Source organism: Peromyscus eremicus, chromosome 5 (genome assembly GCF_949786415.1).
Source record: "Peromyscus eremicus chromosome 5, PerEre_H2_v1, whole genome shotgun sequence".
NCBI lineage: Eukaryota > Metazoa > Chordata > Mammalia > Rodentia > Cricetidae > Peromyscus > Peromyscus eremicus.
The window spans coordinates 66,091,591-66,116,446 of NC_081420.1; the positions used below are offsets into that span (position 1 = coordinate 66,091,591).

Consider the following 24,856-nt stretch of genomic DNA (forward strand, 5'->3'; position numbering starts at 1 on the left):
TTGCATGGCAAGTGTGTTTGGTGGGAGAGAGACTATGAGACTGTCATGTTTTGTGTCAGTGTGTGCTGGAGCTCCTTGCTGTGAAAAGGATACTGGTGGAGGCCTGTGAAACTCAACGTCAGAAAGGGTGGAATTTGATTGAACTGAATATCAAGGGAAGTGAGTGATTTATGCTTCAAAGCCCTTTGAAAACGGAAGTTCAAGTGTTACTAGAACTAGCAAGACCATATCAAGTACCAGAGCTTGAATTCTTGTGGTTGTGTTCATGTTTAAGAATCAGTAAGAAAGTGTGTGACAGGTCTTAGGTGAGGTTAGGGGTGGGGAACAGCTGGAGTAGGGGGGACAGAGCTAGGGCTGAGGAAGGAGGAAGAGGTTGAACTCTTTGTTTTATTTCTGTTTCTCTGAACAGTCTTCCTGCAGTCAGGTGCCCTTTCCTGACTAAGTTACTTGAGGCCAACCTCCCTCACACCTATTGCTGGATTATTGTAGCATGTCTCCTCATATCACCCAGGACTCGTTTTTCTGCTGCCCCATAAAGGAAACTGAGCAAGAGAGGAGACTCCAGTGTGGTCCAGAACTGCTATGGAATTATCTGTGCTGCAACACCATTGTTTCCCCCTAAGATTTTTGTGACCACAAGTTCACACATCAGAATTCTTACTATGCCAATATTCTATCTAAGTCAGTAAAACTTGGCAAAATTTCTTAATGTCAAACTAGATCCAGACTTCTGAGAATTTTTCTGACATGACCTTTTGGCTTTATAATTCCCAATCATCTTATGAAAGTAAACTTGAGTTCATACCCTGTATGCCACTGTAATGGCCTCGTTAGCATCTGGCGAGTGTCCATGAAGGTCATAGGTTTTGAGTCCTTAATGATACCATGCTCTGGCCTTGTCTGAGGTAGATGCATTTATAACAACACTTGAAGCTCACAGGCTTCAAGTCCACAATGGTATAATTCTCTAGCCTTGATGGAGGTAGATATATTTGCCTCTCTTATATCAACATTTAGAAATTTGATTTCAATTTAAGGTTTATAACTGTCTAATGTTTTGAATGAGAACTCTTTTTGTCTGAAAAAATGAAGTTTTTAAAAGAGTCATACCTATTTTTCAACTAGTGAAGAGTTGTCTTCACCTAGTAGGAGTGATATTTTCTAAATCTGTCACCATTTTTCTTAGGGATATGTGCGTCATGGTTCCAATTAGTATCCTCCATTTAAGTGGTAGTGATAGAGGACTTGTTGGATGTGTGGTGGATAAAGTGTGGAGAACAAATGGAAAATCAATAACAAAGACTTTGATGTCCTTGGATATGTGTAGGAATGGAATTTCCATATGTATCCAGTACAATATTTAGTCTTGTTAATTCTGTATGTTCAAAGCCAAATGACATATTTTTTAATATAAAACATATATAAAAGGCAAGTGACTGTAGAAAAGTTGTTTCATTTCTATCTGCATAAAATTTTAATTTTGTTTTGTGGTTCATTCAAAGTAGAATTTTATTTTATAATTTTATTATTTTATAATCACCTTAAGCCCAGTAGCGTTGATACAGGACAAAGAGGTATTGGTTACTGACCTAGTGACATTAGACACATGCTTCCATTGTCCTTTGGGTTGTTTATTGTCATGTTTTCCTTCTATTTAGACACTCATTTTCACGTATCATGAGAACAGGAAAAGGAAGAGACCCCTTTCTTCCGATTGTCTGTAGCTTGCTGCCTTGGCTTGCGGCACCGGCTTCCCTGGTTTACTGTGGGAAGCTGAACTCTGGGAGCTGCACAGTCAGCAGACGTGTGTGTTTATCGAGAGATAGGTTTTAACCCTTTGATTTAAAATGTAAGAGAAATTTTCTTTAAATAAAGAGAAGAGTTACTTCATTTCGTGTTGGGGTTGTTACATCCTCTTGACTATTCCCAAATAAGGAAATATCTTTCTTAAATCAACAGTAACATCTTCTGTCTCAATTCTAAGCAAACCCATAATCATAAAATATTTTTTAAAATGTTTGTCTTCAAATAAAATCCAAATAAATCTCACTGGAAAGTCACATTTACACAAACATTAAATTTTTCACACATCAGATCATTCTAAGTTTTACACTAGTAATTGAAATTTATTTTTCTGTAAGCATACAGTGTTTTTCTAGTTGTTTTAGTGTTGTGATGTAGCTCAGTAGTCCAGTGCCCACTTACCTTCAGCAGAGGCCTGGGTTCCATCTACAACATCGTCATCAACAACAATGAACTTTGGACATTTCTATGCTATTGCCTGAATCAAGTTCTAATATATTTTTCCTTCCTCTTTGACATGTCATGTTACAACAAGAGTCAGATCACAGGGTGTGCTATGCATGTGTGACTGGGAGCATTCTGATTGCCACTTCTTCATAACACATGAAACACAATTAGATCTAGAGTTAGGAATTACGATGCCAGACATGAGATGGTATAGACAATTTAGCAAGCTGAATACTTTCTAGGAAACTTTAAAAATTATATAATCACTTTCCTTTTCCTTATAAATAAATGCAAAGGTTGTGCTGTCTTTTCCAGGGTTGTAAGCATTTTTTGTGTTATTAAAAAACAAGAAAGGAACATTCCTATAGCATAAAACATAGAAAAACATTTTATTTGCTAGCTTCCAAACATCTTATATGCAAAAGGCTATAAATAATACTTATGTATCGATACTATTGGGCTTTCATAAAGTCCATTAAGTTTATAAAAGATATTTACAATCATATAGTAGTAAAGGCCAATATTAGCTAAAGTGGTCTTTTTTTTTAAACCAAGGGTTTCTTTCTTTGGTTAAAACAATTAGCATATTCTAATGCTAAGATCTAGATTGAATGCATCCTGGTATGAGAAAACAAAGTTCTGAAAGTCACTTTACTCTCTACCTGGCAGGCTCAGATGCAACCAGCTTGTCTAAAGGAGTCTGTGAACATTCTTCTTATGCCTTACTTCTTAAAGGACCAAACTAGACAACAGATCCACTTGCCATGAGAAACCAGGCACTTATTTTCTCTCCCTTACTTATTTCATTCACTGATCCAATACTGCGCTGGTGTCCTGGTTTTTCTTCCTCGTGTCTGCTTCATGTCTTACATTATCCTATCCAAATGTCCCAGCAGGGAAACAGGGAGAAGTTGTGTCTCTTTCTTGCCTTAGGCACATGAAACATTCTAGATGTGGTTGGCTGTGAGACCTCTACTCTTCACCTCAGGAGTGACGGAAGTGCAGATGGCTTTTTTTTTTTTTTTTTTTTTTTTTTTGGTTTTTCGAGACAGGGTTTCTCTGTGTAGCTTTGCACCTTTCCTGGAACTCACTTGGTAGTCCAGGCTGGCCTCGAACTCACAGAGATCCGCCTGGCTCTGCCTCCCAAGTGCTGGGATTAAAGGCGTGCGCCACCACCGCCCGGCGCAGATGGCTTTAAAGAGAAGTCAAAGGGCGACAAAGAAGATGTGATGATGGGCACTGGATGGTTTTTAAAATGCTTCGCTGGAAGCGTCTCCCATGCATAACACAGCTAATTGCTTGTCTTCTTTCTCAGTTGAGGGCAGCGAGAGGTTGTGGACTAAAGACCCATTGACTGGCATTCTTTACCAGATAAACTCCAGGTCTGCCTTAACCTGGCATCAGGCAAGGGAGAGCTGCAAACAGCAGAATGCCGAGCTCTTGAGTATCACGGAGATTCACGAGCAAACATACCTGACAGGTAATGACAGAACTCAAAATTGTAAGTAAAATCAGACTACTTGATTGCCACATCATGCAACTTTGGAGTAGATAATACAATGAATTATTAATGTCACAAAAAAAGTTTGTCCCTTAGCAGCTGGTACAGATCATATGAGAAATCCATGTTCAGAAAACAGTACCAGAGATGATAAATAACTGTCATTCCTAGAGTGGATTTTGTTCTATCAGTTGTGTCTGTCTTTGGGGTCTGTGTTGAGAAAGGTTCTGAGGACTGACCTGGGCAAAGAACAAAGGGAGTCAATATCAATGAGTGGTATAGTTTTTGGTTCCAGCGGTGGTACCCATGTCTAACCTGAATCCAGTGGTTTTCTGTTAGCACCAGAGAGTCCAAGATGATAACATGAAATAAACTATCAGCAGCAGAGGCAAGTCAATAATCCCTGTGCAAATCTGCATCCCTTTTGATTGTGTCTCTCCAACCCCCACATCTGTGTATTTTCAGGTTTTAGTTCTGCAATGTATTGTTTGGCTTTTAAAAACATCTGTTATAAAGTCTCGAAATTAGTATTTGAGAAAAGAATATATATTTAACCCATAGCACTAATTCCTGGAGAGGTAGCTCAGTTGCTAGAAAGCCTGTCTAGCATGTAAGAAGGTCTGGGTTTGACCTCAAGCAGTCCCTCCCATCTCCCCACCCACCCAACTTCATTGTTATCTCTTAAAAAATACAACAACAACAAAGGTATAAAATGGGCGTGGTTATGCCACAGGGAAAAATACCCTGGCCAAAAGCAAGTTAGGGAAGAAAGGATTCATTTTGCCTTACAGTTCCTGAGGGATAGAGTCCGTCATGGCATGTAAGTCAGGCCAGCAGAAGCAGGAACTGGCCTGGCAGGCAGGAAACAGAGAGATCACATGTGATGCATGCAGGAGAAGCAGAGAAAAAGAGGGAACAGGAAGTGAGGCTGGTCTATAAAATCTCAGAGCTCAACCCCAGTGACATACTTCCTTTAGCAAAGCTCAACCTTCTGAAGATTCCACAATCTTCCCAAACAGTGCCACCAACTGGACACCAAATGTTCAGATAAACAGACCTGTGGGTGAGGGTGGGGTACTTTTCTTTCCAGCCACTGCCCATGGTGCACACCTATATTTCTATCATGCAGGAAGTTGAGGTGGGAAGGCCAGAAGTTCAAGGTCATCCTCCACCGAATAGCCAGTTGCAGATCAGCCTGAGCTGCAAGATACCTCCCTCAAATATAAAACTAAGTAAAAAGTCAATAAAATTCACATTTAGGGAAACACATATTAGAGCCAAATAAGAGGAAATAAAAAAAAATCTCTGCTTCCCCATTGCCAGAGCCCACTTCCTCTAGTTCGACTGGTGTTACTGTTACATAATAGATCTTGGGCCTGTGACTGTTGTGTTGACAGCACACTCAGTGTCCCCAATATTCTACCATGAAACACCTTTACCTGGCTCTAGGATGCCATCTGTCCACCTACCACTCCCCATTTCATCCATTTTGTCTTTTAACAAAGGTCTCTGGTGGGTGGCATGGCTTGTCTCATAATGCTCTCTGACACGTTTTCTGCTACACTGTTTTAAACCTAGAATTTCCCAAACTTTACACAGTGAGTATTGAATCCACTCCATCTCTCTTAATCTTATTAGCACTCTTATGACTTATTTATTTACACTTTGTGTGTATGTACAGGTTTGTGTACATAAGTGTACTTGTGCCTGTGGAGACTGGAGGTCAACCTTGGATGACCTACCTCAGAAGCCAGACACCTTACAAATTTAAAAATAATGTTTTTATCTATTCATTAAAAACTTCATGCAACATATTTTGATCACCACCACAACAAAACAACAACAAAAGCAAAAACAAAACCTATGGCATCCGGTTTGTGTTGGGTGTGGGTCCTGTCCTGGACTATAATAGTTATTTGCTTAAATATCCCATAATGTATTTATAAACACTTTAAATTCTTGTGACTTTCCCCTCCACATTTATTCATTTACTTTCCCAACAGGCTTTCTATCGATAACTTTCTAGTGGGCATTCTGTGAGGTCTCTGAGATACTCAAGCTGATCTGACATGGGACTTAAAGTTCCCCAGGGAAAACAGATATAAACAAGAAAATCAAGAAGTGACCAGGCACAGAGATAGGAAGCAATGGGGAGAACAGTGTGGAGAGTGAGCTAGTGAGGGAAGTTGCTGGAGATGAGGCTTATGATGGGGATGCCTCCCATCCGGGGAGAGTCACACAGACCCTTCCAAGGAAAAATGTCTCAATGTTTGATGATTGACAAATGATGATTAAAAAAAGTAAAGGTAAGTTTTTAGAAGTTTACCCTAAAGTTTGAGCAATGGAACCGTTAGTTGATAGCAAGAACACAGGGCAGTAGGTTCTTCATTTTTATTTTTATATTTATGTGTTTAGTGTGCCTGTGTGTGTGTGTGTGTGTGTGTGCGTGTGCGTATGTGTGTGCGTGTGTGTGTGTGCGTGTGTGTGTGTGTGTGTGTGTGTGTGTAGGTCAAAGGGCAGCCTGTAGGAGCTGGATCTCATCTTCTGCTGTGTGGATTCCAGGGATCGAACTCAGGTTTCCTAAGCTTGGTGGCAAGCACTTTTTCCAGCTGGTGTCTTGCCAGCCCCAGTGTTGGAGTTCTTAAAAGTGAAATTAGTTACCCATCATTATCATCACTTGGGGTGGAGGTCTTCAACTAGATCCCAGTCCAGATGAGTAGAGCGCCCAGGAATCTGCATTTTGTCTACATCCCAGGTGATTTGCAGATGTGGATAGCAACTCTACATGACCTGAGCCTGGACTCTGGTTCACATAGATACACTGATCAGCAGGTGCTGTTAGCGTATTCATCAGGGCAGCAGGCAGGCCCCGGAGATTCAGAGCTGAGTTTACTTCCTATGTTTCTTTGAATCTTATTTAACTTCTAGAGTTGCAGTCAGCGTATTTCCAGTAGAATCTGGATGTGTGTAGCTTTTCTAGGGAGAGCTGGGGCACTTCCTGCCTTTCTGTAAGTCAAAAATACCATGCCATGAGGAAAGGTTATCTGGCAGGAAATGAAAAAAAAAATCTCCAACAGAGGAAAGACATTCCTTTTCTCTAGAAGAAAGATATTCACAGTATTTGATATCCACGGACTTATATTGAGGAAGAATCTAGGAAAGAATGGTATGGTGGACCGACGTTTGTGATACGCTCTGTTTTGAGAAATATGCCCTCAAAATGGAAAACAACTCATAGTAGATATAAAGTATATTCTACGAGAGGAGTCTTTAAGTAAGCAGGATTTTAAAAAAACGCATACTCCACAGTGAAGACTCTAAAGTTGAAGACTTGTTAAGATGCATGTGGTCGTTGACGGAGGCAGAGGTGGGGCAACCACAGCTAGGCCAGTGTGGACTTCACAGGGAGACTGCCATAAACAGACAAACACACAAATGTGTTGTCCTCTGTTGGATAGGGGCTATGTGCCAGACACTGGAATTTATTTAAGCTCACATCAATCTTTTAAATGAATATTGTTATCCCACTTTATAGAGGAGATAACAGATCAGTGGGCTAAAGCTGAAGTTGGTTGTTTCATGTTTCAAGTGAATGAAAAGGGCTGAATTGGAGTCCATCTCTGTCTTCTGTTTCACCCTGCCTGAGTCTCACTCATGAAGTAAGGAGGAATCTGGCATGCCCAAAGCTCCAGGGAGAACCTTAATTCACTCACCAAAATCTCCTTGTGCCAGTAAAGGTCTTTCTAGCCTGTAATCTGATTTCATGCTGTCCCCAGGGTGGCATGCTTCCACCCCAATGAGTGTGTGCACACGGCCCACTGCCATTCTATCTTCTTCTCTTCAGCTTCTCCCTGGAAACACGCCAGGATGCTCCATTAATCCTCAATCCCTGAACCCGATCCATAACTATGTGTATTTTGAAAGATCATTTACAGAACTGAAAGGAAGTGAAATTTGGCTTGTTACCAGGTGTGTGTGTGTGTGTGTGTGTGTGTGTGTGTGTGTGTGTGTGTGTGTGAATGTAAACTGATTTCCTTTGGTACTGCCTGAAAACAAATGAGATATACATGTGGAAAGAGAAATTAAAGTACCAGTGTAATAATGGGCAGACTCTATCATAACTAGGTTCAAAAGTAGACTTAAAAGTGTGCATTATTATATAATGCATGTACCCAAAATAAAAAGAAAATCCTGTGGAACTGATAACTGATGCCTTGGATAGCTAAAATAAAAATTCTTGCTCTGATCCATTATAAAATTACACACATGCACGAGAGAGGGTGATGCTCTTCTGCTTTCAGGGGTGCTTTCTACCCCCATGCTGAGGATGGAACCTCACAAACGGCAGACTTTTAAGTGACACACTGAGTACAAGACTTGAATGTTGTCCCAGATCACACTATCGCTAATCTAAATTCAATGTGTAGCTGCTAACAGCCATGGAAATGAAAGCCATCACATGTACTTTCTGGGCCCATGACTATCTTGTAGGCCTAGTTTTAAAAGTATCGATTTAGTTTGAGTCATTTCTCATCATGCCAGACCTGGTAATTTAGCTCAAACCTTATACAAAACACACTTTAATTCTTCACCAATCAGTGAGTTTCTCATAGTTTTGAAAAACCACATTATTATTATTATTATTATTATTATTATTATTATTATTATTGACAGAATCTTGTTATGTAGTCCTGGCTGGCTTGGTATTTACTATATAGCTCAAGCTGGTCCCAAACACAGAGCAATCCTCCTGCTTCAACCTCTAGAGTGCTGGAGTTATAGGCATGTACTATCATGCTTAGTTCTTAACTTTTTAGTTGATAATACTTTTAAACTGCTAGAGCACTTACTTTTTGTAAGCTATATTTATCATTTTGAAATGCTACTAGTTGGGTCTCACCTTAAGCCTCTAACTCTTGATACTTCTTGGTTCAACATCCTAAGTGCTGGGATTATAGACATGCACCACCATGCCCAACTTGAAATGCTACTTTAATAGAACATTTCCCTATACCCCTCTGGAAATATAGGAGTGATTATTATTCAAGTTAGTATAACCTTATTTATGTTAGAATTTGTGAAAAAATATAACATTCAGCAGTAACTGTCTTAATAAAAAAGGATAATATCAATACAATATTGATCCCCAAATGTTTCTTAGCAAAGTCTAGAGACATGTTTTCTCTTGCATGAAGGGTGAGGCAACAATTTTTAGCTTGTTTCTTCATCCTAAAGGGATGATACATTACTCAAAATAATTTCAATAATATATAGAAACATAAAGTAAAAGGAGTTAATGATGTCACAGATAACTATAAAATTGACATTACACAAATTCACTATCTATTTTAATGAAGAATATTTGATAATTATCACACAGATCTACAACTAAGTGAAGCCCTCCCATCTTGATGACATTGTTTTCTAGCAAGTTTTTATAATAAATAATGTTATAATTTAGAGTTAAGTCTAACCTTGAAAACCTAGCACTGAGTCTTTGGTAGATGTTGCATAACAAGGAGCAGTATGCACAAAGTGCCAGGAACAGAGGTCACGGATCAGAAATACCTGCTTAGGTCACTGTGCCTCATGTAAAGGTACCTTCCCGGCACTTGAAATTACTTACATGGAAATTTAACTGAGTATTTTTTGTTTTAGATTTATTAATTTTACCTTATGTGAATGAGTATTTTGCCTTTAGGTGTGTCTGTGCACCACGTGTGTCTAATGCCCATGGAGGTCAGAAGAGGGCATCAGAGCCCCTGGAAATGGAGTTACAGATGGTTGTAAGCTGTCATGTGGGTGCTGCGAACTGAACCTTGGTCTTCTGCAAGAGCAATTAAGTGTTGTTAATCACTGTGCTACCTCTCTAGCCCCTGAAAATTTAAGTTTAAAGGAATTAAATCCATTGGAAATACTCAACTGAACCTTGGGTTCTGGTTCTGACCCATACTACTATGTAACTCTCTGCAAGGTGTTCAGCCTGTCCATCTTTGATTGTTGTAACATGAATTGCTTTTCATAAAAAACCCAGAGCTTGATATTGGGGTGAAATATTGCTGAAAGATCAGAAGACAAAGGAACAATCCACCTCTTACGTCTAGGACGCCTCAGCCTGAAAAGCTTTCTTCAGCAGAAAGACTTCAGTTCTGTCTCTTCACACCTTATATACCTTTCTCTTCCTACCCATATCGTTTCCTGTCTCAACTTTCCTAGTGCTGGGATTAAAGGCATGTGACTCCTGAGTGCTGGGATTAAAGGTGTGTGCCACCACTGCCTGGCCCCTAGGCTAGCTCTGTCCTCTCATCTTCAGGCAAATTTATTAGGGTACACAGTAGATTGTCCTGGCTGTTCCATAAAGGAACTGGACTAGATACTTTACCAAATATAATGCCCCTCAGAAAGCTACACTAGCTCGTCAACCTTTTTCTTCTAGAATTCCTGATAAAGAATAAATGAAGGCTGGAGTGGTGACTCAGCAGTTAAGATCCTGGTTGCATTTCCAGAGGATAGGATATAGGTTCAATTCCCAGAAACCACATAGTGGTTCACAACCAAATCTCCAGTTTCAGGGGATCCAATGACCTTCCTCTGGCCTCCCTGGACACCAGGCACATATATGTGCACAGATATCATATAGACCAAATACCTGTACACATTAAGAAAATAAGTGAATTTGAATTAGTTGTCATTGAAATTTACATATGAGTATTTAATTTCTTTTCATTTTTCTCAGATTAGTTTGTATTAAAAAGTCATAGTACGAGCTAGGCAAGGTGGCACACATCTTTCATCCCAGCGCTTGGCAAGGAGAGACAGGCAGATCTCTGTGACTCTGAGATCAGCCCGGTCTTCCTAGTGAGCTCGTAAGTGTAATCAATGGCTGTGCTGTGTCCAGAAGACTTCTTCCTGTCACACATCACCCCATCCTCTGGCTTTTACATCCTTTCTGCCTCCTCTTCTGTGTTGCTTTTAGCCTTGGAAACAAATGGCCAAGTATGAGGCTGTAAATATTGTAAGTGTTTAACCGCTGACTCTCACCACTAAAAGGTGTTACTGAGGAAAATATTCCACCATTTTTAACCAGTGAGCAAAAACTGGCAAATTTATTTTCTAACATGTATACAGATTTGAGTGTTTTAAAAAATAAATCAAAAGCATAGAATTAAAAATTGTTTCCTGTTAACAACCAATTTGGAGAGATTAGAAAATTCCTACTTTTGATTTTTTTAAAAGATACAAACAGTAAGAGGTTGAAATATTCGTGTTAGGTAGTGCATGTGCATTTCTATTTTTATTTCCATATTAGGCGTCAGTAGACTAAACCACTGTAATTATTATTTATTATCTGTTTAAATAAAACATTGTTCATGTTGGCATGAACATCGTTTTCAGTTTAATAACCATTTCTAAAGTAGCAAAACTGATTTTAAACATCATAAAATTCTCAAAATAAGTTCTGAAATACAAAGTTGAGGTAATGAGTTATGATGATGTGGGTAAAAATGCCTAATAAAAATTTTCTGTCATAGAGAAGCTGTGCTTTTTTTATAAAATAAATCTTACTTTTACTTTCAAAGGACGTAAGAAAGTCATTATTTCATAAGTGAAGGTCATGGTTCTACTTGTTTTAGATTATTAGAAAAAGTATTAGCTATGTTAATCACTACTCCCCTCACATTTAAAAAACAGATTTTATTATTATTATTTTATTATTATTGTGTGTGTGTGTGTGTGTGCGCACACACACACACACACACACACACACACACACACACACACACGTAAGTGCACTTGGAGGCCAGAGGCATTGGATATTGGATCCTCTGGAGCTGCAGTTACAAATGGTTGTGAGCCACCCAACATGAGTGATGGGAAGCTAACAAGGCTCCTCTGAAAGGATTGTATGTGCTCTTAACCACTGAGCCATTACTCCATCACCTGATCTCACATTTTGGATTAACATATTTAATTCTTCATTTAATATCACTGTCATTTCTGAATACCTGTTTTGTGTTTGTGCTTGTTTTTTTGCATGTAGGATTGACTAGTTCCTTGAGCTCAGGACTGTGGATTGGACTCAACAGCCTGAGTTTCAGCAGTGGTTGGCAGTGGAGTGGAGGCAGCCCATTCCGATATCTGAACTGGCTACCAGGTAAGGTTAAACCTGACTGAGTGTTACTAGTTCTGTGACATGAGGTCTGGATACACGTATATGTTTGTGTCTACTAATATTTACAAATACACATTATGAATTTAAGAGAACTGAATATTTTGGGTTGGTGAATTTCTTATTATCTTGGGTCATGAGATATTTCTACTATTACCATATAAGTAGATCTTAAAGTCTATGATGATACTCTTTTTGCTATTTATAATAGAATAGCCTTGAATTGAAAATACTATCTCAGCCAAAGATTATAAAATTCCACACTAGCATGAACATTTACTAGCACTTTTCTTAACAATACACAGTTGTAAAAATGAGAGTCAGTAGATACTCCAGCAGCTTTCTGATTATCTGGAAGTTAGAAAATAGAGTTGAATGGATTACTTCCATGTTGTCATAACATACAAGTTGTCAGAACACAAAAGGAGACTGATTATTGAATGTAAATTGTACATATGAAGCGATTCTTCAGAGAAACATAAAAGTCAGTTCTGAATGTTTTTGTCTGTTGGGTAGTAGCTACTTGAGGTATGTTAAGTATGAGTCCAGCCCTTCTAACTCCAGCACACTACCAAGCCTGGCTTATTATAGAAGAGTGCAGTTAATGATTAGTGATGTCTGCCATGGAGCAGGAAAGGAGAGGAGGAATGTATTAGTCATGTGTTTATCAGCTTTTCTGCAGATACTATTGAGATGGTGTTTGAACAGCTGAGGTTTCCCCTTTCCTCCTCCCTTTTCCCCCCTCTTCTCCTCACAACCTTACTCCCAACCTGCTTTTGCTTTATGCCCAGGTTATCTCAAACAATTGATCCTTGTGTTTCTGCCTCCTGAGTGTTAGGACTGACCACACGTGTGTGCACCACCATGCCTAGCTTCACAATTCTTTTTTTTTTTTTTTTTTTGCCACTAAATGCCCTTTTAAAGCATTAGGCTTAAAAATGTTAAACTTTCTACTTCATATCTTGACTTATTTTTTAAAAAGAAAAAAACTTTGAAAAAATAGTGTTTTTAAAAGTACTTAAACATGAGAGGGAATTTTAGAGGCTATAGGGCTACATGTGGATTTAAATTGAATAGGCTTCAGGGACAGCACTCACGTGGCATGCATGAGGCTCTGGATCCAATTATCAGTGCTGCAAAAAATTAGTATGTATGTATGTATGTATTGATTATATTTTACTTTGAAATTTTACTCTTAATGTATTCTTTCACTGCCTGATGACCACAGGGCTATTTTTGAGGCTTTTTTTAATACTAGAAATCATGACTGATTAATCTACTTCTGAGCTATCCCTAGCCCCATGACTTGAGTCTTGAAATAATAATGTTTTATTTTCATAAATGAAGATATCATCTGTCTGCTGTTCTTGTGCTCAAGTGAAGTTAGAGAATCACAGCTGGGCCCAGAAACTTTAGACAATGCCAATTATTTGTTAGACGACTACAATTCATTCTCTCTTTAGAGGGTAAAGTCCTGCACAACATAAGGCGGGCCATTTTCTCTATTATTCAATTCTGTACAAAGAGTTTAATATCCAACTCCTTGTTATCTTATATCTCACTGAGAGAATTTGAGGGTTAACTCAGGTGAAGGCATAGTAGGAAAGGAAAAATGTTTTCTTATTCCTGGGAAACAGATTCAACATTAAATTACCTTCTTAAATAATATGAGAGTTTCTTGAAATTAAAACTAGAAACATTGTGGAACAATTTAAATTATTTATGTATAAATTACCCAGTCAACTGTTTCAATTAAAGTCTTACTAAATAATGCATCTGCTAAGCTATGTTTGCATTTCAATTAAGAATATTATGTGAATGATAAATAAATATAAATTCAACTATGCAATAGTCAAAGATCAGTAAAGACCACTAACAATTATCTGGAGGTTGGCAGTGGTATTACATTAATAAATGAGTATATAATGTGATTTACTAATGAGCAGATTAGTTAAGACTAGTATCTATCAAATGTGCTATTGTCTCTTGGAAGCATTTTTTTCTAGTACTAACATCTAATCTGTGAGCTTTACTATCCTGTTATCTTGGTCATGTTGTCAACAGGTTTAAAAACAAATTCTTTATACTTATACTAATGGTATTTTCCTTTATGTAGTATTTACACAACCTGCAAAATGTGTCTGTTAAAGACTTCTAAGGGCAGGTGACATGATTTCCTTCTTGGGAGAGTGAAATTCAGATGTATGATAAACATTTGTCAAAGGTCACAAAATAAAGATATTAACAGAGTGTGTGTAGCTCATTTGTCAGACTTCAGGAATGAGATGAAGTTATTTTTTGGAATACTGGGATCAAAATGATACAAGAGGATGTAGGGATGGATGCATGTATCCCTTGAAACAGATAAATGTTCTATCAGAGGAAGTAGAGGTGGATGCACGTATCCTTTGCAGTAGATAGATTATACATCAGAGGATGTAGAGGTGGATGCACGTATCCTTTGCAGTAGATAAATTATACATCAGAGGATGTAGAGGTGGATGCATCTGTTCTTTGCAGTAGATGTCAACTTACTCTGGTTCTTTAACTGGCTTCCTGTATGAAACGGGTGAGAAGACAGCTCCAAAAGGTTTTCTTTAATGAGTGCAACTAAATGCACCAAGGAGCTTAGCTCTGGGAGTGTGGCACATTGGCCTCCACATCGCTCTTCCATTTTGTTCGTCCCTCCCATTACCTTTCACTTTGGTCTCTAACTGGGGAAGATTAACAGAGGTCATTTGACCTATTTCTTCAGTTAATATGGCCAACTTGGAGCAGCATACATTCTTCACATTCAGTCCTTCTCTGTGACACATGATGTCATCCATCATCATAGCTGTTTAAAGTTTAAGGTCTAATATTATCCATTGTTGGGGTTGGTTATTTCAAGCACTCTACTGTGTAATCAGCATTTTAAGCTTTGGAATAATCTGGCAATAAGAAACCAAACAGATACCCACCATGCCTTTTGCTCTGCACTCAGTAAATATTCATTTGTGAATGTGTAGCAAAAGACAGGATGGGGATCCATTAAATCCCAAGGATGACAATGTAAGGTGTGGTAGTTGGGGAGGTGTAAGCCATCCACTTAAGAGAACTCCAGTAGTCCCACTTTAACTTTGTAATTTGCTTGAAGGAAGTCCATCATCTGAACCTGGAAAGAGCTGCGTGTCACTAAACCCTGGAAAAAATGCAAAGTGGGAGAATCTGGAATGTGTTCAGAAGCTGGGCTACATTTGTAAAAAGGGCAACAACACTTTGAATCCATTTATTATTCCCTCAGGTAAGTGGATCTCTTTGATCAGAATGTATAAAATATTAGAACTTAAAGATAAATGAAACTATAACTCAATTAAAATCACATGAAATGGTTCTAGAGAGTTTGTTGGTGTTTATAGGTAAATATAATGACATGTCTTTTAAAGTCCTTTTCCTTGGTGGGTGCTACGGTCTGCTAATGTTTTCTGAACATAAAGAAGTGTTTGATGGGTTGGGGATTTAGCTCAGTGGTAGAGCGCTTGCCTAACAAGCACAAGGCCCTGGGTTCGGTCCTCAGCTCCGGAAAAAGAGAAAAAAAAAAGAAGTGTTTGAACATTGTACAAAACTTCTGATATAAATAAGAATTTTTATCTTTCTAGCTCCATAAAGTAGGTATTCTTATCCCATGTTATAAAAGAGGAAAGAGAAATTCATAGGCAATATACCTCCCGTACACCTGACAAAACTGGAATTAAAACTAGGAAATAAATATCTAGAGAGGATGATTTTATTCTGTCCACGCAGATAAGGTTGGGTTAAATGTAGCATCTTACATTGAAATCTTTACACAATGGAATAAATGATTCCAAAAACAAACATAGTAACCAATCATTTTATACAGGCTAGGCTCCAATAGAACAGTAAATAATGAGTGGTTTTATAATTCTGTAGAATAATTCATCTGCTAAGGCAGTAATGGATTGTCCTTTCAACGTATTGAAAGACCACCTTCATTTCAACACGACAGCTGTTGAGAGGATGACTCATGCTTTACACGAGTTTGTCTGTCTCTCTATCTCTCTATCGATCTATCATCTATCAATTTATTTATTTTTCTGCTCGGGAAACTTGATGGCGCATGTGTTGATTTGAATAAGAATAGCTCCATAGGCTCAAATTTTTGAATACTCAGTCCCTATAGTTGGTGGGACCGTTTGGGAAGGGTTAGGAGATGTGGCCTTGTTGGAAGAGGTACCACTGGGGGTAGGCTTTGGATTTCAATAGACTGGTGCCATTCCCAGGGTCTCTATATCTTTTTGTCCGCCCTAAAACAGGGTTTCTCTGTATAACAGCTCTGGCTGTCCTGGAATTCACTCTGTAGACCAGGCTGACCTCCAACTCGCAGAGATCTGTCTGCCTCTGCCTCCCGAGTGCTGGGATTAAAGGCATGTGCCTCCACACCTGACTGGGTCTCTCTTTCTTTGCTTAATGGCTGTGTCTCAAGATGTGAGCTCTCAGCTCCTACCCCATGCCTGCCTTCCTGCTGCCATGATCCCCACATTTGTCATAGACTCTAATCATCTGAAATCATAAGCCCCCAAATAGATGCTTTCTTTTCTAAGTTGCCTTGGTCATGATATCTTATGACAACAAAAATAACTAAAACAACCCACTTTTGACTTTTTCTCCCTTGATTCTTGGAAGCAGTTTCATTTTTTTGTAAACGTGATTGACATGGTTAGAAATTCAAAAGCATATAGCATGATTCCTGGCCAAAAAAAAAAAAAGAAAAAAAAAAGAAAAGAAAAGAAAAAAGAAAGAAAGAAAAAATTCAAAAGCACTAAATAATCAACAGTGATATCCCCCTGCTACCTCTTTATTTCTGCCACCCAGGCCTGTTTTCTGGAAGATCACTGCTTCCAAGTATGTATTTCCTGGGTTGGTTCTTTTGTGGTGGATAGGCAAATGATTTACGGTGGTTTACTTCTCTGTTTTGTACAAATCTCAGCATCCTTTTTTATGTCGTCCTCCTCCTTAGGTTTTGTTAGTCAACAGTTTTGTTTGTCCTTCCACTTGGTATGTAAATTGATTCTCCATACATTGTGTGTGTGGGGGGGTGGGGGCTGGATAATGGGCATTGCATGGAAAGATCATTCCTCTGTTAGTAGATTTTGTTTATTTACTTTATGTGCATGTGTTTGAGGTTAGAGTACAGCTCCCAATTGTTCTGTCCACTTAGTTTGCAACAGGGTCTCTAATCGGCCCAGAACTCACCAAGTGGGCTAGGCTGGCTGTCTCTTAAGCCCCAGGGATCTCCCCATCTCCACCTCCCCATGGCTGGGATTACAAGTACATATATTATATTTCAACATGCGTTTGGGAGCTCAAACTCAAGTACTTGTGCTTAAAAAGACAGCACTTTTTCCAACTAAGCTATCACCCCCCAGCCTTGGGTGTTAGTTTGCTTCTAATCTTTTGTGAAGTTGAATAACCTTACACACACATGCCATTTTGCAGACTCTGTATTCCTGGAAGTAGAATTGTTACATCTGAGAGTAGGTGTGTTTACAGTTTTAGCAGGTAGAGCTACAGACAAGCTCACTGATGGATATGGTGAGGGGGCCCTGGTTCATGATTGCTGATACATGTAGATGGGGTCCCTGCTTCATAATCTCTGATGGATGTGGTGGTGGGCTCTGGTTTATAGCCTCTGATGGATATGGGTGGAAACCCCTGGTTCATGGTCTCAGTTCCACTTTACAGACTTTCTAGAGTGACTGTGGACAAACCTGTGGATACGTCAGTTGTGCTTTCGACTTGTCTCGTCTACTGCTGTCGCAGAAGGGATGGCTAAATCTTTCTTGGAAGAGTTCATATAGTTCTTCAGAGACTTGCAGTTGCCACTTTGGGGAAGTAGAGAAAAGTTATATTTAAGTTTCTCTGGAATGGGAGGCAGGATTCTGTAATTTGGCTTTCTTGCTTAATCCACCAGTTTTAAGTTCCTCCTTTGTAAAACATGAATGTGGGTAACTCTTCTTCCTGCAAAATCTCAATCATACCATCAAGCTTGCGTTACTAAATTCTCTACTGCCCTTGATTCACTTGTTCAGCTATACCTTACATCTTCATGCTGTTAGGATTGTTCTACTGTATACCTAAAACCCTATAAGTCGAGATTTAAATGTGTAGCATTTTCCAGATGTAATGGCCCACATCTTTAGTCCCAGCACTCAGAAGGCAGAGGCAGGTGGGTCTCTGAGTTCAACGATAGCCTGGTTTACAGAGTGAGTTCCAGGACAGCCGGGGCTACACAGAGGAACACTGTCTGGAAAAACCAACACCCCCCACTCTGCACCTGAATAAATTGTAGCATTCCTAATTGGTGACCCTCTTGGCAAGAATCGAGCCTGGCACCCTTTAATCCTTGCCATACTCCCTGTGTGTTCACAGTTCCCACATCTTCAGAGCCATCCTGTACAGCTTTGTAGCTACTAACCATTGGGTCTTTGTGCAAATGAAATGTGTTAGTGTGACTGCGATATGCTGCAGGTGTAAAAATTCACATTGCACTCCCAAAACTTAGCATGGAATAAATGGACAATCTTATTTTAGTTGGTCATGTATCAGAATGATAATATCTTGGATGTATCGGCTGAAATTATATTTTTGACACTGACGCTTCACTTTTCTTTTATCGGCTATGGCTAGCAGCAAATCTAAAACGAGGCATGTGGCTTACCTTGGCAGCTATGCTTTGTCAGTGCTGGTCCTCCCGAAGAACAGGGGTCCTTTGTGGTGGTTCCAAGGGACTCCCCTTTATTTCACTTGGGCTGGTTATTTCCTGTTTTCAAACTTTTTGTGAGCTTTGCTCTGCTGGGCGTTGAACACAGAACCTCATGTATGATGGAAAGGATTCTACCACTGAGCACGAGCCACAGTAAATACATTCTACAATGCTTTTCAGGTTCATTTGTTCAGCTTTCGAAGCTGAAAGCATCCCACCAGAGGGCTCCAAAGCCTCACTAACCTTTCCCTTTTTTTTTTTTTTTTATAACTTTTTGGCAATCCCTGAAAGTATCCAGAATTGAAATTGTACTAAGGGATGACAGTTTTTAAATACGAATTTTTGTTTTACAACAGTACCACTTAGGGCGTTGCCAATTAGAACTTTCTCGCATTTCACCCATGCACATAGAGGCTTCAGACACTCTCTGCTCTTAAGGACAAATGGGACTCGTTGATTCAAAGAATGACAAAAGAGTCAGCATTGAGAGTGCCCACCTGTCATCTCAGCAGCTGAGAGGCTGAAGCAGGGAAAAGGGAGTTCAAGGCCATCCTGGGTTACTGCACGAGACCCTGTTTCATACTCCACCCCCCCAAAATGAGCAGATGACAAAGGAAGGGACCTGTCCTAGGCATTTAGTAGCAGCACATTTGAGATCACTTAATACCTAGCTTAAATATATAAACTGACCCAGTGTCAAGATTGTGCAAGATGGTATCTGTAAAACAGCAAAAAGAAGCTGCTGTATGTCAAATCTAATATTGTTTTCTTTTCCAACCAACATCATTTCACTTACCGTGTGCCAGGGCCCGTGCCTGGTTCAAGGGCATCCTTGGAAGAAGAGGGTGTCTTTCTCTTCAGACATCTTCACTATAGCTCCTCTGTGGCTCATTACAGTTGAATTTTTTGCAACATGTAATTAAGGTTACACCATTTGACCACAACTTCTCATAGCAACAATGAGATGTTTAACACTGATTTACTTAAATAATAATGATTTTGTGTGGCTTGTTGTCTATTAAGTGCAGTGTCTCTGTTCTTTCCTTGTTCAGAACACAGTGCGTATAGGTAATTTAGCATTAATGTGGTTTCTGCTTAAAAAAAAATCTATGTGGCTACGTTGATTCATATGCTGTGACTTGCTTAAAAACCCCCTTGTGCAAATACAGGTTTCACCCCAAAAGTTTCTAAACCTAAATTTCTTTCATGGCCATTGTAACAGGTGACACCTTTGGGAGTGAATAAATGGTGTTGGATCAATTCAGAGGCACCAGTGGCAGGCTTCTGACCCCCGTGTCTACACCCTCCTACTCCCTACTTCAGTACTGTCTTTTACCTGCTTTAGGAGTATTGCTCTTTCTCTAATGAATCACAGTCTCCTTAGTGTCCATGCGAACAAAATATATTGCAATGTTTCAGAGGCTCCATCACTCCCCAGGCTTCCCACAGTTAATGTATCACAGATGTTTAGTTAAGGTTTGATGGTGATAGAACAGATAAAATTAGATGATCTGTTGTGTAGTCTTGTCGTAAGAACACATTCTAAAAGTAGATTTCTCATTTGTCTTCATTTTATTTATTTATTTATTTATTTATTTATTTATTTATTTAGGCCCTGGCGCTTGAACCCAGGGTCTCACATGCAGTAACATTGTGCTTATTTCATCAGCCCTTGGCTTCATTTTATTTTTATTTTTTTCAACATAATATTTTTATTGATTATTTGAGAATTTCATACCATCTACCCCAATCACATTTGCTTCCCATTCTTCCCAGGTCCACCCTCCCATCCTTATGCCCTCCTCAGGAAAAGAAAAAAAAAAATACACCCAGTTCCATTTGTGTTGTCCATATATTCAGGGGAACATGGTCAAACTCCCAGTTGCCAGCCCTTTAAAGATAATTGAGCCCTTCCCCATGCCCCATCCCCCACCCAGAGCCATCAGCTGGAAGAGCCACATCTTAACATCTTTATCACAATTTTTAAGAACTCTCTTCAATAGTTTCTAGGATGGCTGAATGGTCTAAGGTACCAGACTTCATTTTAAAGTAAATGTTTTTTTTCCCCAAATCACCTCTTTTAAAACAAAATAAGCAAAATAGAATATTCCTTTCCCATATATATTTTTTGTGAAGGTGTATGCCATAAAATGAAGAATGTTATCTTTATGTTTACAATTGTGAAGTATTATATAGATATATAATAAAAATATTTTACATACAGAGTAGTTGAAAATATTGTTGCAAATTTAAATAAACTTCTCTCATGTGCTTTCTAAACTTCTTTTTCCTTTCTAGCAAGTGATGTACCCACTGGCTGCCCTAGTCAGTGGTGGCCTTATGCAGGCTACTGCTACAAGATCTATAGGGAAGAGAAGAAGATCCAGAGATACGCCTTGCAAGCCTGTCGGAAGGAAGGAGGTGACCTGGCAAGTATCCACAGCATCGAGGAGTTCGACTTCATCTTCTCCCAGCTAGGATACGGTGAGAAACTTCCCCTTGACACTAACCTCATTGTGCCTGCCTCCTTGCCACCCATCTCTAGCACATATAATCATAAATGTTCAGTCTAATTAATTGAAATTGATAGTTGATTGACAATGTAAATTTAAGTAAATGATACTTCTGCCAACAAAGATTATACAGTAAATAAGTATATCATTAAAAAATTTAACATTTTCTCTTTAAGGGGTAGTTTTCAGTATTATTTCCCCACATATCTGGATTTGGAGATGTCTGTGTTTAACTTAGCCACAGTGTAAAATTTGGAATTGTGTGTGTGTGTGTGTGTGTGTGTGTGTGTGTGTGTGTGTGTGTGTTTGTCAGGCCAATATTATAGCTCACAAGAAATGTCCATAAATGAACCATCTCACACTTGAGATTTTCTTTTCTTTACTTGGGTGTCCCACAGAGTAAGAAGTGAGTGACTATGAGAGGTGCTATACTAAACCATTGAGAGAAATTTACTATCAATTTTAGGCACATGGTTTTAAGTCTATATAGAGAATGTACAAAACCAGAAATAAGACACTAGATGAGCCAAGTGACCTGGGAGCACTTCTGAAAAGAAGCAGGCCAAGAGACAGAAGGACAGGCCCTCAGCAGGCCCTGCTGATTAAATGATGCTCATTTTCATCTCTCACTGATGCAGGGTGGTGGTGGGGTGCTGAGCAGCTGCAGCTGTTCCTAATTTCCACCCAGCAAAATCAAGAGGAAATGGATGATGGTGATGGAGGACCTCGCTTCCTGATGGTTATTGCCTGAAAAGTTACCAGGGTGCAGGGGAAGAAAAGGCATTTAGCAAATACATGAGGAAAAAAGACAGGAGGAGCAGAAAAAGAGGTCAAAAGCTTGCAGATGCTATTTTTCCTAGCGTTAGGTCCAGTGGAAACCATTCGCCTCTGAGGAACTGACTGAGTGTGGTCCCGAGGCTCGGTAGGACGAGGTGGGTAGCTCTATGGTTTGTAGCATGAGGAGGATTCCCAGATTGAGCATAAAGCCTGATGCTTCTTGTGCTTCTCTTTGGCTCTTTTTCTTCTGTTTGCTTGTTTATTTTGTCTTATTCAGGTTTGTTTGTTTTTGTTTTATTACTATTCTTTAAATGCCTGTTAGTTTCCTAAAAATACATAAAACCAGGGTGTGGTGGCCTTCCGGTAGCCCTGGTGGTGGGCAGATGGAGGCATGCCAATCCCTGACAATCAGTCAGCCCAGTGTACTTGGCAAGTTAGTTGATGGAGCCTGAGGAAGGATGCCTGAGGTTGTCTGTCCTCTAGCTCCTACATTCATGTGCTTACACACTTGCATGCTTGTATACCCCCCCCCCCCCGCACATGCACATACACAAAATAGCCCCTTTATCATGTAAACAACATCTTAATTATTCTGTGCTCACCTAGCCCAGGAAACTCTGATTAAGTGATGGGATTGTAATCACAATGAGAATATCTAAGTAACAGTCACTTAAGTGTATCATGACCTGTTGGGAAGCTTGCAAATGGACCAGTGTTGGAAGCGGGTTAGTTAAGATGCAAAGGACTGTCAGTCCTACTCTGTATGGCATGATAAAGCTACAGCAGACAGAACCATGTATTTTTATTGCCGTAATTGTTTGGGGAAGCTGGATGACCAAGGTTTCATCTCAAATCAGCCCGAGGATAAATGAACAAGTTAGAGAGCTTTCCTTTGAAAGAGGGAGTTACAGGAATCAGAGAGATGACTCAGCTGTTGAAAGCAACTGTTACTCTTGCAGAGGACCTGGGTTCCCAGAAAGCAGCTCACAACTATTTGTAATTCCAGTTCCAGAGAATCTAATGCCTTTTTCTGCCCTTAGTGGGTACTGTATGCACCTGCTACACAGACATACCTGCAGAAAAAACACCCATTCACATAAAAGGAAAATAAATACATCAAAGAAAGAAGTTACTAAAAACAAAGTTTTTAAACTATGTCATTTATGCTACTTCAGACACTATTTCCTTATTTAACAGAATGAAATAGTCTCAAGTTGGGTTATAGAATATTGAGATTATTGCAACTAAATAAAAACTTTTCAAAGCTTTTTTTGTTAGTTTAGATAGACGCTCTTACTAGTCATGTTAGATATTTGTCATGGAAATAAAGTAAGTAGACAATCTGGAGCCTGAGCATACAAGGTATGAATACCAGTTCATACAATTTCTTTAACTGATTCATGAAAATTTATTTAATAACTTGAAATGTATACCCATCTCTCTCTGTCTCTTTCTCTCTCTCTCTCTCTCTCTCTCTCTCTCTCTCTCTCTCTCTCTCTCTCTCTCTGTGTGTGTATGTGTGTGTATTTGTAGAATATTAGTAGAACTGTAAACAATCTAACAGGAAAACAGTTTAGTAAGAAAAATATATGTGAGGATACCATAATAAAGCTCAATTCTTTGTAAACTAATTAAAACAAATATACATAGAACACTCTTACATGTAATTGTGTAGTTTTACATTGGTCTTTATCCTAAAGTTCTTGAGGGTACATGAAATCTTTTTGAAGCTGTGTTTGTTACTCAGAAGCACCTGACTGCCAACTCAAGTGAAAGGAAGAGAGTCCCATCCTGGCACCATCCCCATGCTTCAGGATGCTGGAAACATCTGCTAGAGCTGGCAAAAGGCCATTTGAAGACTTCTCCAAAAGTTGATTGGCAACTTTCAGGAGGAAGAAAATCTGCCACTTAGGGAAATTCTTGTAGGATGTTTTCCTCATTTTCTACCAAGCATCATCTTTGTAACCCTTTGGAGTCATTGTCTTTTACTGTTCAAAGATTGGAATCAGAGTTCAGTAAATGCCATTCCCAGTTAAGCAAATTAAACAGTTATTGAATTGTATTGCATCTAATTTTTAAATTTGGGAATATTTGTTTTGTAGCCTGATCTCTTCAATCACTACAACTTTGTTCCATTATTGGTGTGACATTTATATCTTAGGCATGTTACTGCTCATAGAGTTAATAATGCCCTCCAGAGAACGTCAAGATAAAGCGATCATATTTTAGATCTTTGTTTTGTTTTGAGTTTAGTCTGAATTTTTAGTTTTGCTAGTATTGTACAACATTTTATAGTGAAAATTATCAAATATGTTTTTATTTATGTGAATCAGTGCCAAATGTCAGTTGGCAGCCTACCTCTTTAGTATTTTAATTCATGTGTATGTGTGTTTTGCTTGTATGTATGTTTGTATACCACTTATACCCACAGAGGCCAGAAAAGGAAATCAGATCCCCTGGAACTGGGGTGATAGCCAGTAATGAGTCATTATGTGTGTGCTCAGAACTGATCCAGGGTCCCCTGTAAGAGCAGCAAGTGCTATTAACCACTGAGCCATCTCTCCAATCCCCCAGAGGGATGCTGGGAATTGAACCTGGGTCCTTTGGAAGATCCAGCCGGTTCTCTTAACCACTGAGTCATTTCTCCTCCCCATCTCCTTAGTTTAAATTTCTATCACTGTCTAGATAATTTTCACTTGAAATTCAGTGATTAAACTTTAACAGAAGTACTTATAATGTTATTAATAGTAGCATCCAATAAACTAGGAGTGACTGAAAATTTATCCTAAAGTATTCAAAAGGTTTAGTGATAATCAAGTAAGTGATAGTAAAGTTTAGTGATAAGTATATATCATTTTTTATACACACACACACACACACAC

General features: G+C 39.0%; 1 protein-coding gene across 1 annotated transcript in view; it reads left to right on the forward strand.

Moving 5' to 3' along the window:
* The window catches only part of Mrc1 (mannose receptor C-type 1), a 90,927-nt gene that overhangs the window by 17,817 nt on the left and 48,254 nt on the right, over nucleotides 1–24,856 (forward strand). Inside the window, exons 4-7 of the mRNA XM_059263614.1 lie at nucleotides 3,566–3,730; nucleotides 11,793–11,906; nucleotides 15,058–15,204; nucleotides 20,983–21,168. Of these exons, the coding sequence (XP_059119597.1) occupies nucleotides 3,566–3,730; nucleotides 11,793–11,906; nucleotides 15,058–15,204; nucleotides 20,983–21,168 (612 nt within the window). The remainder of the gene's footprint in view (nucleotides 1–3,565; nucleotides 3,731–11,792; nucleotides 11,907–15,057; nucleotides 15,205–20,982; nucleotides 21,169–24,856) is intronic.